The 14,916-nt window shown below is 46.1% G+C and overlaps 1 protein-coding gene across 1 annotated transcript in view; it reads right to left on the reverse strand.

Annotated features, from left to right (window-relative positions):
• Positions 1–14,613, reverse strand: part of elfn2a (extracellular leucine-rich repeat and fibronectin type III domain containing 2a) — a 14,788-nt gene extending 175 nt beyond the window's left edge. Inside the window, exons 1-4 of the mRNA XM_061884912.1 lie at positions 14,246–14,613; positions 14,029–14,178; positions 5,514–6,508; positions 1–1,795 (exon numbers count right to left, since the gene is read on the reverse strand). The exon at positions 1–1,795 is cut by the window's left edge and continues 175 nt beyond it. Coding sequence (XP_061740896.1) covers positions 307–1,795; positions 5,514–6,508; positions 14,029–14,178; positions 14,246–14,419 — 2,808 coding nt within the window. The 5' untranslated portion in view covers positions 14,420–14,613 and the 3' untranslated portion in view covers positions 1–306. The remainder of the gene's footprint in view (positions 1,796–5,513; positions 6,509–14,028; positions 14,179–14,245) is intronic.
• Between the last annotated feature and the right edge of the window lie 303 nt (positions 14,614–14,916).

The following is a 14,916-nucleotide window of genomic DNA, read 5'->3' on the forward strand; positions in this document are numbered from 1 at the left end:
GCCAGGCGAGGGCGTCTGCTCGCCCCGAGATAACTTCGCCGCGCCGTGTCGCTAATGAGGTAGTTTTTCCCCTCTTCTTTTGTTCGCTCCCCAGCCTTTCATTCAGCCTGCCAGGACCAAAGCGCCCAGTGGGGGGAAGTCTAGCTTGATTCTCCCCAAATCAAATCAGAAGAAGAAACCGTTTCAAAGTAAAAGCGCACCTTGGAGGAACTGAGAGAAAAGGTGTCCTGCTACATTAAAACCAAAACTTTATAGTCTTGTTGGCGTCCAAACTTTTTTTTTGTCCTTCCGACAGTTGGCTTCCGCCTACATCTTCTGCTGGGCCGAGACGCCCTTCCAGTAGTCTAAAATATCATGGAGGTCCTCGTCCTTGGCAAACTGCACCTTCTTCCGCAGGGCGTGGCCCGCCGCTATATAAGAGGCTTCCTCCCTTTTCTTGTAAGGGCGGAATCGCTCCCAGATCCTCAGCGTGTTCTCCGAGGAATACTCCGGACTAGAGGAGTAGCCCGAGTTGTAGTGGTGGTGGTGGCGGGAGGGCGAGAGCTGGGAGTAGGCGGCCGTGGCATCCCTCTTGGAGCGCCCCAGTGGCTTGAGGAAGGACGCCTTCTGGGCCGGCGAGGGCGACTCGCTGCCGCCCTCGTAGTAGAGAGCGGGGAAGGAATGGCGGTGTTCGGAGCTGTGGTAATCGGGCTGAACCTCCAGGTGGTGCTGCTGACCGGCCGCCACACCTCGACCTCCACCGCCGTTACTACACGCCATGCCACCGCCGTTCACATTCACCCCGCTGCCACTGACGCCGTTGCAGCCCCCTACTCCGCCTGCGCTCCTGCCACAGCCGACGGGGCTGTTCTTTTCCGACGGGTACTTGGGCGGGTCGCTGCGCTGCTCGGGAACGTCCATGCTGAAAACCCTAGTGCTTTTGACGGTTGCCCCGGCAGGGGGGCCGCAGCGGTTCTTTGCTGCGGCAGTGTCAGCACTCAACTGCCTCTGCAGAGGTCTCACCGCGTTGGCCGGGGGCGGGTCACGGTACGGAGGGGAGAGGAACCCTCCGCCGCTGATGCCGGGCCGCTCCGACAGGGGCATCACCAAGGGTACGGGGGCCATGGAGGGTGGGAGTGGCTTTTGGTGAAGCTGAGGCACGGCTTGAGGATGAGTCTTCGGGTGCACCTTCGGAGAGGATGCCATGATCGCCTGATCTCCCGGTGAGAGGGGCAGCAGATTCCGGGAGTGGGACGCGAGGCAGACTTGAGGCTGTGCGGCGGACACTGGGTTGTTATCCGCCGTAGCGACGACGTTGGCTGAGGCGTCCAGTTTCAGGGCATCAATGCAGTTGTTGATGATCTGGTTGACCTTGTCCACCTCCTTGGCGATGGTGGAGATCTCGGAGGCAGAGCCACGGCCGTCATCGTCGGAATCCTCCGCCACGTCCGTCCCGTTTTCCGCCGCGCCTCTCATATCCAAACCAATGTCCCCCGCCGGACCCCCCGCCAATATCTCTCCCTCCCTGCCCTCCAGCATCCCTCCAGCGGTCCTCACATCCATGTAACTCCCCTTGGCGGTCATCGCCTCAGAGAAGGCAGAGGCCATCTTCTCCACCTGCGGCAAGCTGGAAAGGCGCGAGGAGGTGGTGTTGGCCGAGCCGTGGAGCATGCCCGTGCTGGAGGACGCCGACGGGGGCAGCTTGCTCCCCGCCCCGCCTCCGTGGTGGTGCTGGTGGTGGGCTTGCTCCTGGAGGCGCTGCATGGCGGCCGGGTCGTTAGCCGCCGCCGCCGCCGCCGCCGCCTCCGGACCGTACCTGAAAGACCAGGATGACATTCCGTTTCATCGCCTAATTAACCGTTTGATTCTTCATTCTCATGATCTCCCCGTAGTCGTGCTAATTAGAATTATCTTTTAATTAAAAGCACAAACCACAATGAGATCAAAGCCTGCACAAAACAAGATTAGAATTTTTAAAAAATGGAGAAAAAGTGGTTATTAAACATAACCTGCGGTTTGTCTGTAGGATAAAAACTGTTCAAGAGTCACTATAAAAATTGGGTTTCACTCCATAATACCGTAAAAACTCTCATGATGTATCTAAATATTGACGTATGGGGTGTCCCAAAGCCGATATCAGTCCGATATCAGTACAAAAACCATGCATCGCAGAGGGATGTTCCGACCATGCTGATCCACGACCGGTGGTATCGACCCACACCGATCACATGTATTAACTGTAAACATTTTAACCTATTTCTTGCGAGTGCTATTGAAAGTGTAACAATATCAACGCAGCATGAGTGCACTAGTTGACAGCTGGCAATTAACGCACTAGTTGACAGCTAGCAATTAGCAGTGATGCCTGCCAGATAGTGATTACTGCATTAGTTGCCAAATAGCGATTAGCGCTTTAGCTCCCAGCTAGCAATTAGCAGTGCTAACGATTAATTATGCAAGCTGTCAGCTAGCAATTATTTCACTTGTGACCGGCTAGAGATTAGCGCTCTCGTTGACAGCTGGCAATTAGCACAGTAGTTGCAAACCCGCAAATAGCATTGCTAGCAAATAACGGTGCTAGTTGCCAGCCAGCGGTTATCTCACTAGTACTATAGCACTTGTTGACAGCTAGATATTATGACACTAGTTGACAGCTAGCAATTAGCAGTGATGGCTGCCAGATAGTGATTACTGCATTAGTTGCCAAATAGAGCATTAGCGCTTTAGTTCCCAGCTAGCAATTAGCGGTGCTAACAATTAATGGTGCAAGCTGTCAGCTAGCAATTATTTCACTTGTGACCGGCTAGAGATTAGCGCTCTCGTTGACAGCTGGCAATTAGCACAGTAGTTGCAAACCCGCAAATAGCATTGCTAGCAAATAACGGTGCTAGTTGCCAGCCAGCGGTTATCTCACTAGTACTATAGCACTTGTTGACAGCTAGATATTATGACACTAGTTGACAGCTAGCAATTAGCAGTGATGGCTGCCAGATAGTGATTACTGCATTAGTTGCCAAATAGAGCATTAGCGCCTTAGTTCCCAGCTAGCAATTAGCGGTGCTAACAATTAATGGTGCAAGCTGTCAGCTAGCAATTATTTCACGTGTGACCGGCTAGAGATTAGCGCTCTAGTTTAAAGCTAGCAATTAGCAGTGATGACTGTCAGATAGTGATTACTGCATTAGTTGCCAAATAGCGATTAGCGCTTTAGTTTCCAGCTAGAAATTAGCGGCGCTAACGATTAATGGTGCAAGCTATCAGCTAGCAATTATTTCACAAGTGATCGGTTAGCGATTCGCGTTCTACTGGCAATTAGCACAGTAGTTGCCAGCTCGCAATTAGCATTGCTAACAAATAATGGTGCTAGTTGCCAGTCAGCGGTTATCTCACTAGTACTATAGCACTTGTTGACAGCTAATTATTAACGCACTAATTGACAGCTAGCAATTACCAGTGATGGCTGCCAGATATAGATTACTGCATTAGTTGCCAAATAGCGATTAGCGCTTTAGCTCTCAGCTAACGACTAATGGTGCAAGCTGTCAGCTAGCAATTATTTCACTAGTGACCAGCTAGAGATTAGCGGTGAGAGGGGCAGCAGATTCCGGGAGTGGGACGCGAGGCAGACTTGAGGCTGTGCGGCGGTATTTAAACTACCTAACAAGTCTCTTTTTGGATCAAAACAAAGTTAATAGTACACTTTACTGGACAAAAGTAAAAACTATTAAAAGCATATTTTTCCCGGTGTTGTTTCAAGCTTGCTTAGCGGTTAGCTTAATGATTAGCATCACGGTTTTGCGCTAATTTCAATTAATAACGGAAATACTTAGCATGGGAAGTTTTACCGAGTTTTATTACTATACCGTTTATCCCAAAATCTGTGAACATTACCAACGAACAGCTGGTGTGTAATAAGTACAATACTTACAGCATAAGCCCTTTGTAGGACTCAACAAAAGACAAAACTGGTACTTTCAATTTAATGGCAAAGACTACTTCCAGGCTACGGCAAAACATTTATGACAACCTGAAATGAATGCATACTGGCAAACAATACTCTAAAGCAGGGGTCACCAATCTTTTTGAAACCGAGAGCTACTTCTTGGGTACTGATTAATGCGAAGGGCTCCCAGTTTGATACACACTTAAATAAATTGCCAGAAATAGCCCATTTGCTCAATTTACCTTTAATAAATACATTTATATAAATTAAAAAAATGGGTATTTCCGTCTGTCATTCCGTCGTACATTTTTTTTCCTTTTACGGAAGTTTTTTTGTAGAGAATAAATGATGAAAAAAACACTTAATTGAACGTTTTAAAAGAGGACAAAACACGGAAAAAAATGAAAATTACATTTTGAAACCTAATTTATGTTCAATTTCGACTCTTTAAAATTCAAAATTCAACCGAAAAAAAGGAAGAGAAAAACTAGCGAATTCGAATCTTTTTGAAAAAATAAAAAATAATAATTTATGGAACATAATTAGTAATTTTCCCTGATTAAGATTAATTTTAGAATTTTGATGACATGTTTTAAATAGGTTAAAATCCAAACTGCACTTTGTTAGAATATATAACAAATTGGACCAAGCTAGATTTCTAACAAAGACAAATCATTATTTCTTCTAGATTTTCCAGAACAAAAATTTTAAAAGAAATTCAAAAGACTTTGAAATAAGATTTAAATTTGATTCTACAGATTTTCTAGATTTGTCAGAATAATTTTGAGAATTTTAATCATAAATTTGAATTTGAAATATTTCACAAATATTCTTCGTCGAAAAAACAGAAGCTAAAATGAAGAATTAAATTAAAATGTATTTATTATTCTTTACAATAAAAAATAAAAAAAGTACTTGAACATTGATTTAAATTGTCAGGAAAGAAGAGGATGGAATTTAAAAGTTAAAAAGTTAAATGTGTTGAAAAATCCTAAAATCATTTTTAAGGTTGTATTTTTTCTCTAAAATTGTCTTTCTGAAAGTTATAAGAAGCAAAGTAAAAAAAAAATGAATTTATTTAAACAAGTGAAGACCAAGTCTTTCAAATATTTTCTTGGATTTTCAAATTCTATTTGAGTTTTGTCTCTCTTAGAATTAAAAATGTCCAGCAAAGCGAGACCAGCTTGCTAGTAAATAAATAAAATGTAAAAAATTGAGGCAGCTCACTGGTAAGTGCTGCTATTTGAGCTATTTTTAGAACAGGCCAGCGGGCGACTCATCTGGTCCTTACGGGCACCGCGTTGGTGACCCCTGCTCTAAAGTGTAAAAAAAAAACAGGATATAAGTAAATATTACACAAACTTGTACAAAAGTACTTCTATCCAGCATGCAGAGCCAACATGATCAAAACAACCCCTTTGATCATACCTTTTCTAACACTACAAAAAAATACAAGTACTGTAAGAACTATTCTGATCATATCGGCTCCATTTCAGTACCAGCCGATGGTCAAGCATCGGTATCATATAAAGTTTTAACGGGACACCCCAAAATAAAAATACTTAATCAAGTATTTGAAAGGCTGTGGTACCTCATCTCCAAGATGGTTTTCTTGACACTCAGAGCTTTGTCCTTCTCCTCCTGGATGCGTCGCCGTCTCAGACAGTAGTAGACGCACCCGAGCACGATGACCATACCAAAGAGGCACCCCAAGATGGTCATGATGTAGTGCGTGGTGGTGGACGGGTTGCTTCGGGGGTCCGCCGGTCCGACCGCCCGCGTGGCGAAGGACAAGCAGGTGTGGTTGTAGCGCTGGGACTTGCTGACGGACGCCACGCAGTACGTGTAGTTGGTGTGCGGGCGAAGCTTATCCAGATTGATTTTCTCATTCGTGGTCTTGAGGGGCATGATGTCCTCCACAAAGGTGTTGTTGTACTGCGACAGGACGTACATCTTGCTGTAGGGTCGCGGCAATCGCACCACGACGGAAGCAGTGAAGAACGAGACGCTCTTGAGCCGTATAGAGATCTGATGGTTGTAGGTGGGATCGGGAGTGGACGAGAAGCTCGGCTGGTGGTACAAGCCGGGGTCTGGGTTGTCCAGACCCATGCCGGAGCCGTCAAGATCCGGTCCGGTGGACGATAGCCCCGGAATGATGACACCGTCCTGACACCTGTTCGACAGGATGACTCTGGCGTTCCTCCCGTGTCCCGGCAACGGACTCAGGAGAGGATAGCCGTTGAATTCTCGAGGGGTCTCGCACTGGAGGCGGTCGTAGGTGTGAGTGACGTTGTTGAACATTTCCAGCCAGGTGAGGAAGCTGTAGAGGTCGCAGCCGCAGTGAAAGGGGTTTCCCACCAGCTCGCATACGATCAGCCGGTTGAGGACGGTGAAGGTAGACGGGTCCAGGCGGGACAGCTTATTGGACGACAGGTCGAGGCTGCTCAGGCTGGGACTTTCCCAGAAGGCATTGGTGGCGATGACCTCGATGAGGTTGTGCTGAAGGAAGAGGCACTGCATCCGACCCAGTCCTCGTAACATCCCTTCAGTCAGGTTGGTCAGCTTGTTGTAGCCCAGCTGCAGAACCTGGCCAGGAAGAACAGCAACTTTCAACAACGAATAAACCACACTTTACACGCTCCAAAGACTTCAAGCTAAAACAGTTTCAGAAATCCAAATTTCCTGGAATTCCAACGAGTTGGAACAAAGTATCATTCCGTGAAGATCTTTTCAAAATTGGAAATAACTGCCCTTTCCTCTGTCTTCCAGAAGTTCCTTCTGGGCAGAGCCGTGGTAATTGGAGCCACCCGAGCTACCAAACTAACATTCTGTCCCTCTGCTACTCCAGCTCTCCACCTTTTGGACTATTTGCCTTGGTTTAGAGCAGGGGTCTCAAACTCAATTTACCTGGGGGCCACTGGTTGCAGAAACTGGGTAAGGCTGGGCCGTTGGAAAAGATTTAAAAAAAAAAAATCAAACATGCACTTTTTAATGAATTCACCTTCTTTGAATGGCTTTCCCGCCCTGGCAACATACTTGCCAACTCTTGCGATCATTCCGGGAAACAGCCAAATACCAATGCCCCTCCCGACAGTGTCCCGGGGCGCCCTTACTCCCAATTTTCACCCGGACAACGATTTTAAGGGGGTGCCTTGATGGCATTGCCTTTAGCGTCCGCTTCTCCATCATGCTAACAGTGTGCCTGCCCAGTCACATATTGTACGAGGCATCTGCAGACCCACGGAAGTGACTGCAAGACATACTTGGTCAACAGCCACACAGGTCACACTGAGGGTGGTCGTATAAACAACTTTAACACTGTTACAAATATGCTGTGAACCCACACCAAACAAGATTGACAAACATATTTTGGTAGAACATACGCACCGTAACACAACATAAACACAGCAGAACAAATACCCAGAATCCAATGCAGCCCTAACTCTTCCGGGCTACAATAGGGGGTGGGGTTGGGGGAGGCGGGGGTTTATATTGTAGCCCGGAAGAGTTAGGGCTGCATGGGATTCTGATGTTTGTTCTGTTGTGTTTATCAATCAATCAATGTTTACTTATACAGCCCTAAATCACTAGTGTCTCAATGGGCTGCACAAACCACAACGACATCCTCGGTAGGCCCACATAAGGGCAAGGAAAACTCACACCCGGTGGGACGTCGGTGACAATGATGACTATGAGAACCTTGGAGAGGAGGAAAGCAATGGATGTCGAGCGGGTCTAACATGATACCGTGAAAGTTCAATCCATAATGGATCCAACACAGTCGCGAGAGTCCAGTCCAAAGCTGATCCAACACAGCAGCGAGAAGTCCCGTTCACAGCGGAGCCAGCAGGAAACCGTCCCAAGCGGAGGCGGATCTGCAGCGCAGAGATGTTTATGTTGTGTTACGGTGTGGATATTCTCCCAAAATGTATTTGTCATTGTAATTTGGTGTGGGTTCACAGTGTGGCGCATATTTCTAACACTGTTAAAGTTGTTTATACGGCCACCCTCAGTGTGACCTATATGGTTGTTGATCAACCATGTCTTGTGGTCACTTACTGGGTCTCTGAAAGCCAAATACAACATGTGGCTGGACTGGCACCCGGTTTGCAATGCCTCCACGGTGCCCCCTTAACATTATTGTTGGGGTGATAGTCGAGAGAATGATTACCCCTGGTGGGGCGCTGAAAACTGGGAATCTCCCGGAAAAATCGAGGGTATACAAGTATGACGCTGTACAACACCATTCATATTAAACTCGCTGGCCGCTCCAAAATTAAATTTTCACATCAAGGTGCGGGCCGCAAAATAACGTGTTTGAGACCCCTGGTTTAGAGTTTGATATTATTTATAGGAAACATTAATTGAATTGGCCTATACCTTACTGCAGGGGTGCCCATTACGTCGATCGCGAGCTACCAGTCGATCTCCAGCCAGGCTTTTAAAAAGAATAGACCTAAAAATGAGTGATCATCAATCTTCACCAAGACGTCACTTAAATGACATTCACGGTACCGGAGGGTCTTGTGCGATGACGCTGGCTGCTGCAAGATCATTATTATGAAAATATGACCGAGAGGAAGGCGAGAAACACTTTTTATTTCAACAGACTCTCGCGCCGTACCTTCCGTCCAAACTCTAAAGGCCGACTGCACATTTCCTATCTTCACAATAAAAGCCCTGCTTCATGCTGCCTGCGCTAACTAAATACAGAGTCTCGGAAAACTGACGTGCACGAGCGATCCCTCAGAAAGCTGGCGTGCACATCACTTGTGCATGCCAGCTTTCCGAGACTCTTATTTTGTTAGCGCAGGCAGCATGGAGCAGGGCTTTTATTGTGAAGATAGGAAATGTGCAGTCGGCCTTTAGAGTTTTGACGGAAGGGACGGCGCAAAAGTCTGTTGAAATAAAAAGTGTTTCTCGCCTTCCTCCCTGTCATTTTTTCATAATAATGAACTGGCAGCAGCCAGCGTCATCTCACAAGACCCTCGGGTGCCGTGAATGTCAATCAAGCAAGCTACGGAATTTGCCGCCAATGTTTTTCTTGTAAAGTGTATAGAAGCTGGATGAATTAGATGCCAAAAACCAACCACTTTCATGTGGTATTGTACAGAAAGGACAACTTTTTTTCTCCTCCATTTGAAAATGTGGGCGTTATCATCATTACTGTCTGATTCCAATCAATGCAAGTCATCAGAATCAGGTAATACACCAACTTATATTCTTGTCTTTGTGAAAGAAAGACATCTATATGTGTTACACATGCTTGTATTATCATTAAACACATTTAACTTGTTTACAAAAATGTCTCTTTCATAAATAAATAAATATAAATGATATATATAAATGAGGTAGATCCCCTCGAGTTGGTCAATTGAAAAGTAGCTCGCCTGCAGAAAAAGTGTGGGCACCCCTGCCTTTCTGTCTCTGCTCACTTTTTGTCATGGCCTGTGACAATTGGGCACTTGTCCGGGAGTGATGATAGCGGAGTATGAGATCGATAACATTGTTGTACAAATATGGTTATACTAATTTTAGCTTTCTGTGTCCCCTGGTAAATCACAAGGACTGGAATGTGTTTGTTTCACACGTTCCTCCCCTCTCCGTGCCTGCCCTGCGTTCCTCTTTGTCTCGTCCTGTCTAACTTTCTTCTTGCCTCTTTATGCACCGCTTTTCAAAATCTAAACAATGGAATCGTTCAACCACTTCCTCAATAAACTTGACAAGCTCTTGAGTTCAAGGGAACCTGCCTGTCTTGTCGGAACGGTTGTTGCTAGACACACGACGGGCTCTTGGGAGAAGAGGCGTACCGCCTGCCTGGCGACCCTGTCAGTCGAGGACGTTGACGATATCTACCCATTCGGAATCATGATAACAGGACATCTGCGGACTGGAGTATCGACAAAATCGAAAGAGGCTAACAGCTGTTCAAAGTACCCCAAAGCTGCCGCAAAAGACTGAAGGATGTGGGCAGAACTTTGTACTCTCAGACTTTTGTGATTTTAGATAACATTCGACCGTCTGCCTTGCAGGATGAATTGGAGAACCAGGAAGGGATGATTAAGAGTTTGCTCGTTAGAACACAAGCAATCTAAGCTTGTTCGTTTTCCCTATCTGCGACGTGGTTTGGTCTTTGCATCAAGACTCCCCCCCGAGGACAGTGCAACGAAGACGAAACAAACCGTTTCCCTATCAACGACACCTGGAAAGACCAACTCTGTTCCTTTGCCTCTGCCTGCAGAGCGACTCCAGGCCTACAGACTTAATACACACGCCATGGACCAGGGGTCGGGAACCTTTTTGGCTGAGAGAGCCAAAAAGCCAAATATTTTAAAATGTATTTCCGTAAGAGCCATATAATATTCTTTTTAACACTGAACACAATCAAACGCATGCATTTTTAAGTAAGACCAACATTTCTAGAGTATAATAAATCTATTATTCTTTGTAATAACATTGTTATTCTGAAGCTAACTGTGGAGGGGGCGTGGCCTGTGGGCCTGCAATGAACTGGGGTGTGCCAGGACCGGCCTCTAAATCAGCGACAGGTGCGTAGACGGCCCACCTGGGCCTTGTTATCTAATTACCTGTCACTCTGTTATAAGCAGCAGCCAGGAGGATAGATGGGGTGGGGGCTGGAGCCAGAGCGCGAGCAAAAACGAAAAAGAAAAATACAATTTATTGAAAAATAAAACAATATTGTAACCCTGAAACAGGCTCTCATGTCGGTGTTTGGTGGTCTGAAGAACCCCCAGGAGGACAAGCCCCACGCTAACCAATAATAAATAAGTAACTTCTTACCATTAACGCAACTTCTTGAACAGGTGCGGTAGAAACGGATGGATGGAATTAAAAATGCATGAGAATGTTTTATATTTTGAATATTATTTTTAACACTGTGATTACAAGTAGAATTATTCATTATTTACCGTGTTAAGCAATGCCAGCTCAGATTTATCCGAGAGCCAGATGCAGTCATCAAAAGAACCACATCTGGCTCTAGAGCCATAGGTTCCCTACCCCTGCCATGGACCATGGCTACATAGGCACACACACCCCCACCCTAACACCCCACCCTAACACCCCACTCTAACACCCCACCCTAACACCCCACCCTAACACCCCACCCTAACACCCCACGCCTTTGCCACTGCTTAAACCATACTTGCCAACCCTCCCGGATTTTCCGGGAGAGACTCCCGAAATTCAGCGCCTCTCCCGAAAATCTCCCAAACCTCATGCGGACCTGAGTGAGGACAGCCTGTTATCACGTCCGCTTTCCCACATTATAAACAGCGTGTCTGCCCAATGACGTTATAACTCTAGAATGACCGAGGGCGAGTTCTTGGTTTCTAATGTGGATTTATTGTTAGGCAGTTTCATTAACGTCCTCCCAGCGCGGTAACAACACACGACAACAGCAGTCACGTTTTCGTCTACCGTAAAGCAGTTCGTCTGCCGTAAACAGCAATGTTGTGAGACTCTTAAACAGGACAATACTGCTATCTACTGTGCATGCAAATGGTTAGAAAAATAGTGACAGAGAATAGAACAAGGATGGACAATTCAACCCTTAACTCAACAATGAGTAGACAAGTGTTATGTGTGTGTATATGTTTAAATAAATGAACACTGAAATTCAAGTATTTATTATATATATATATATATATATATATATATATATGATAAATTAAAAAAAAATATATATATATAGTTAGAATTCACTGAAAGTCAAGCATTTCCTATATATCCATCCATCCATTTTTTACCGCTTATTCCCTTTTGGGGTCGCGGGGGGCGCCGGCGCCTATCTCAGCTTCAATCGGGCAGAAGGCGGGGTACACCCTGGACATATATATATATATATATATGAAATACTTAACTCTTAACCACGCCCCCAACCACACCCCGCCCCCCGCTCATGCCCCCCACCCTCCACCTCCCGAAATCGGAGGTGTCAAGGTTGGCAAGTATGGCTTAAACCCCTTACGAGCGATGGACGGCGGAGCAGTGCCACTGTAGCCCCTCTGTATCCTCCTGTTGCAAGTCTTGTGATTTCTGTTTAACATCTTTATGAGGGCTTGAGTTTTTTTCTTGGCCTCATTCTGGACCCCCCCGCCCCCCTACCCCATAAGAGCCCAGTCTGAGTTCGACTTATTTTTTACTCATCTCATTCTTGACATGGCGAGTGTACATTTTGCATTTTGGAAGTATATTTGTTGTTTAATCATTCCAGAAATGTAGTAAATTGTACCGAAGTCCGTTTGATGCTGCAGTCCAAGGGCGCAGTATTACTAGCAACAGCTGTGTTAGTGAGCTGGTAAAAATAAAAACATTTGAACAAGGGACTTACGAATTTAGACGCTGACGGGCCGTAGTTTGGGGACCCCTGCTTTAGTCAGATGCAGGATTCTCACAAGAATGAGGCAACAATTCATTCAGACCCACTGTATTGTGTTTTAAAGGCCTACTGAAATGAGATTTTCTTATTTAAACGGGGATAGCAGGTCCATTCTATGTGTCATACTTCATCATTTCGCGATATTGCCATATTTTTGCTGAAAGGATTTAGTAGAGAACATCCACGATAAAGTTCGCAACTTTTGGTCGCTAATAAAAAAGCCTTGCCTGTACCGGAAGTAGCAGACGATGTGCGCGTGACGTCACGGGTTGTGGAGCTTCTCACATCTGAACATTGTTTACAATCATGGCCACCAGCAGCGAGAGCGATTCGGACTGAGAAAGCGATGATTTCCCCATTAATTTGAGCGAGGATGAAAGATTCATGGATGAGGAAAGTGAGAGTGAAGGACTAGAGAAAAAAAAAGAAAAGACTATACAGTGGGAGCAATTCAGATGTTATTAGACAAATTTACCAGGATAATTCTGGAAAATCCCTTATCTGTTTATTGTGTTACTACAGTTTTAGGGAGATTATATGGTCGTACCTGTACAACCTGAAAATCGGAGAGCTGCGGCCACGGGTGTACGACAATTTAACTTCCTTCATAGTAAAGCTTCACCGTCATCTTTCGGGAATGTAATCAAGGAAACAAGGAAACACCGGCTGTGTTTGTGTTGCTAAAGGCGGCCGCGATACACCGCTTCCCACGTACAGCTTTCTTCTTTGACGTCTCCATTATTAATTGAACAAATGGCAAAAGATTCAGCAACACAGATGTCCATAATACTGTGGAATTATGCGATGAAAAGAGACGACTTATAGCTGTGAACGGTGTTGGACCAAAATGTCCTCAACTTAAAATTGCAATTTAGTAAACTAAAAAGGCCGTATTGGCATGTGTTGCAATGTTAATATTTCATGATTGATATATAAACTATCAGACTGCGTGGTCGATAGTTGTGAGTTTCAGTAGGCCTTTAAGTCAGAGGAGCGTTAGATTTACTTTCAATGACATCACGGCGAGCGAAAAACAAAAATGTTTTGTTTTCTTTAATGTGGTATAAGCTTCCCGTTGATAAATGCGACTTATTACTTTCTCATTGTGTGCATCAAATGCAAGCAATGCAAAACACACACACATACACAGGAAAGCAATGTTGCTAATTAGATAGCAGGCTTTTTAGCAGTTTTAACACAATTCCGAGAGCACAGGTACGACAATTTAACTTCCTTCATAGTAAAGCTTCACCGTCATCTTTCGGGAATGTAATCAAGGAAACACCAGCTGTGTTTGTGTTGCTAAAGGCGGCCGCGATTCACCGCTTCCCACCTACAGCTTTCTTCTTTGACGTCTCCATTATTAATTGAACAATTTTCAAAAGATTCAGCAACACAGATGTCCATTATACTTTGGAATTATGCAATGAAAAGAGATGACTTATAGCTGTGAACGGTGCTGGAACAAGATGTCCTCTGCAATGCGTGACGTCACGCGAAATTTAAAATTGCAATTTAGTAAACTAAAAAGGCCGTATTGGCATTTGTTGCAATGTTAATATTTCATCATTGATATATAAACTATCAGACTGCGTGGTTGGTGGTAGTGGGTTCCAGTAGGCTTTTAAGGTCCCCCTGACATCTGTGAATAGGAAGTAAAAAAAATGAAACAAAACAATATATTTGGGTCATCTGGGCTGCAGACCTGAAGGTTGGCCTGTCCGGCGAAGGCGCCGTCCTCGATGTAGCTGATCTCGTTCTTGGTGAGGTTGAGATCGGTGAGGTTGGTGAAGCGGTACATGGACGTGAGGAGCACGGCCTTCAGCTTGTTCTCGTTCAGACGCAGGTCGTGCACCTGAGAGCGAGAAAGGCGCGTTACAAGGTGGCGGGGGAGAGGGCGAAGACCGCCGCCTCCTACTGACCGTGCTGTTGATGTGCTGGGGGATGGTCTCGTAGGGGGGCTGGTTCTGGCTGCAGATGGCCAACCACACGTAGCCTTTGTCGCCCTCGATCAGCCAGCAGTCGCCCGTCACCACGCCGGGCAGCTGCAGGAACAACAACGCCGGGAGGAGGAGGAGCAGGCGCTTGTCCGCCATTGTCGGGTTGGTTGAGAAGGTCAAGGGAGAGCAAGCGAGCCAGAGGAGGATGTCAAAGAGCGGGAAAGTTCGAGAGCAACCCGGATCGAGGTGAGCCGATTAGAGCCCGGCTTCCTGCGTGGCGCCTGTCCCCATCCTTGCCTTCTGGAGACGCTCCCGCCGGCAGCTGGTCATGACCCCGGCCAGGCCTGGTCCCCACGCTCCTCGGGAGAACTGGCAGGCGGTCTATGAGAGAAGCAGAGTGATTAGGAGCCGGCGGAAAATGATATCCCACCACCAAAATAAAATTGAATTAACTGAGTTTAGCCGGCATGGATGGTGAGATCGACAGGCGGATCGGTGCGGCGTCTTCAGTAATGCGGACGTTGTACCGATCCGTTGTGGTGAAGAAGGAGCTGAGCCGGAAGGCAAAGCTCTCAATTTACCGGTCGATCTACGTTCCCATCCTCACCTATGGTCATGAGCTTTGGGTCATGACCGAAAGGATAAGATCACGG

Source organism: Nerophis ophidion, linkage group LG01 (genome assembly GCF_033978795.1).
Source record: "Nerophis ophidion isolate RoL-2023_Sa linkage group LG01, RoL_Noph_v1.0, whole genome shotgun sequence".
NCBI classification, from domain to species: Eukaryota; Metazoa; Chordata; class Actinopteri; order Syngnathiformes; family Syngnathidae; genus Nerophis; species Nerophis ophidion.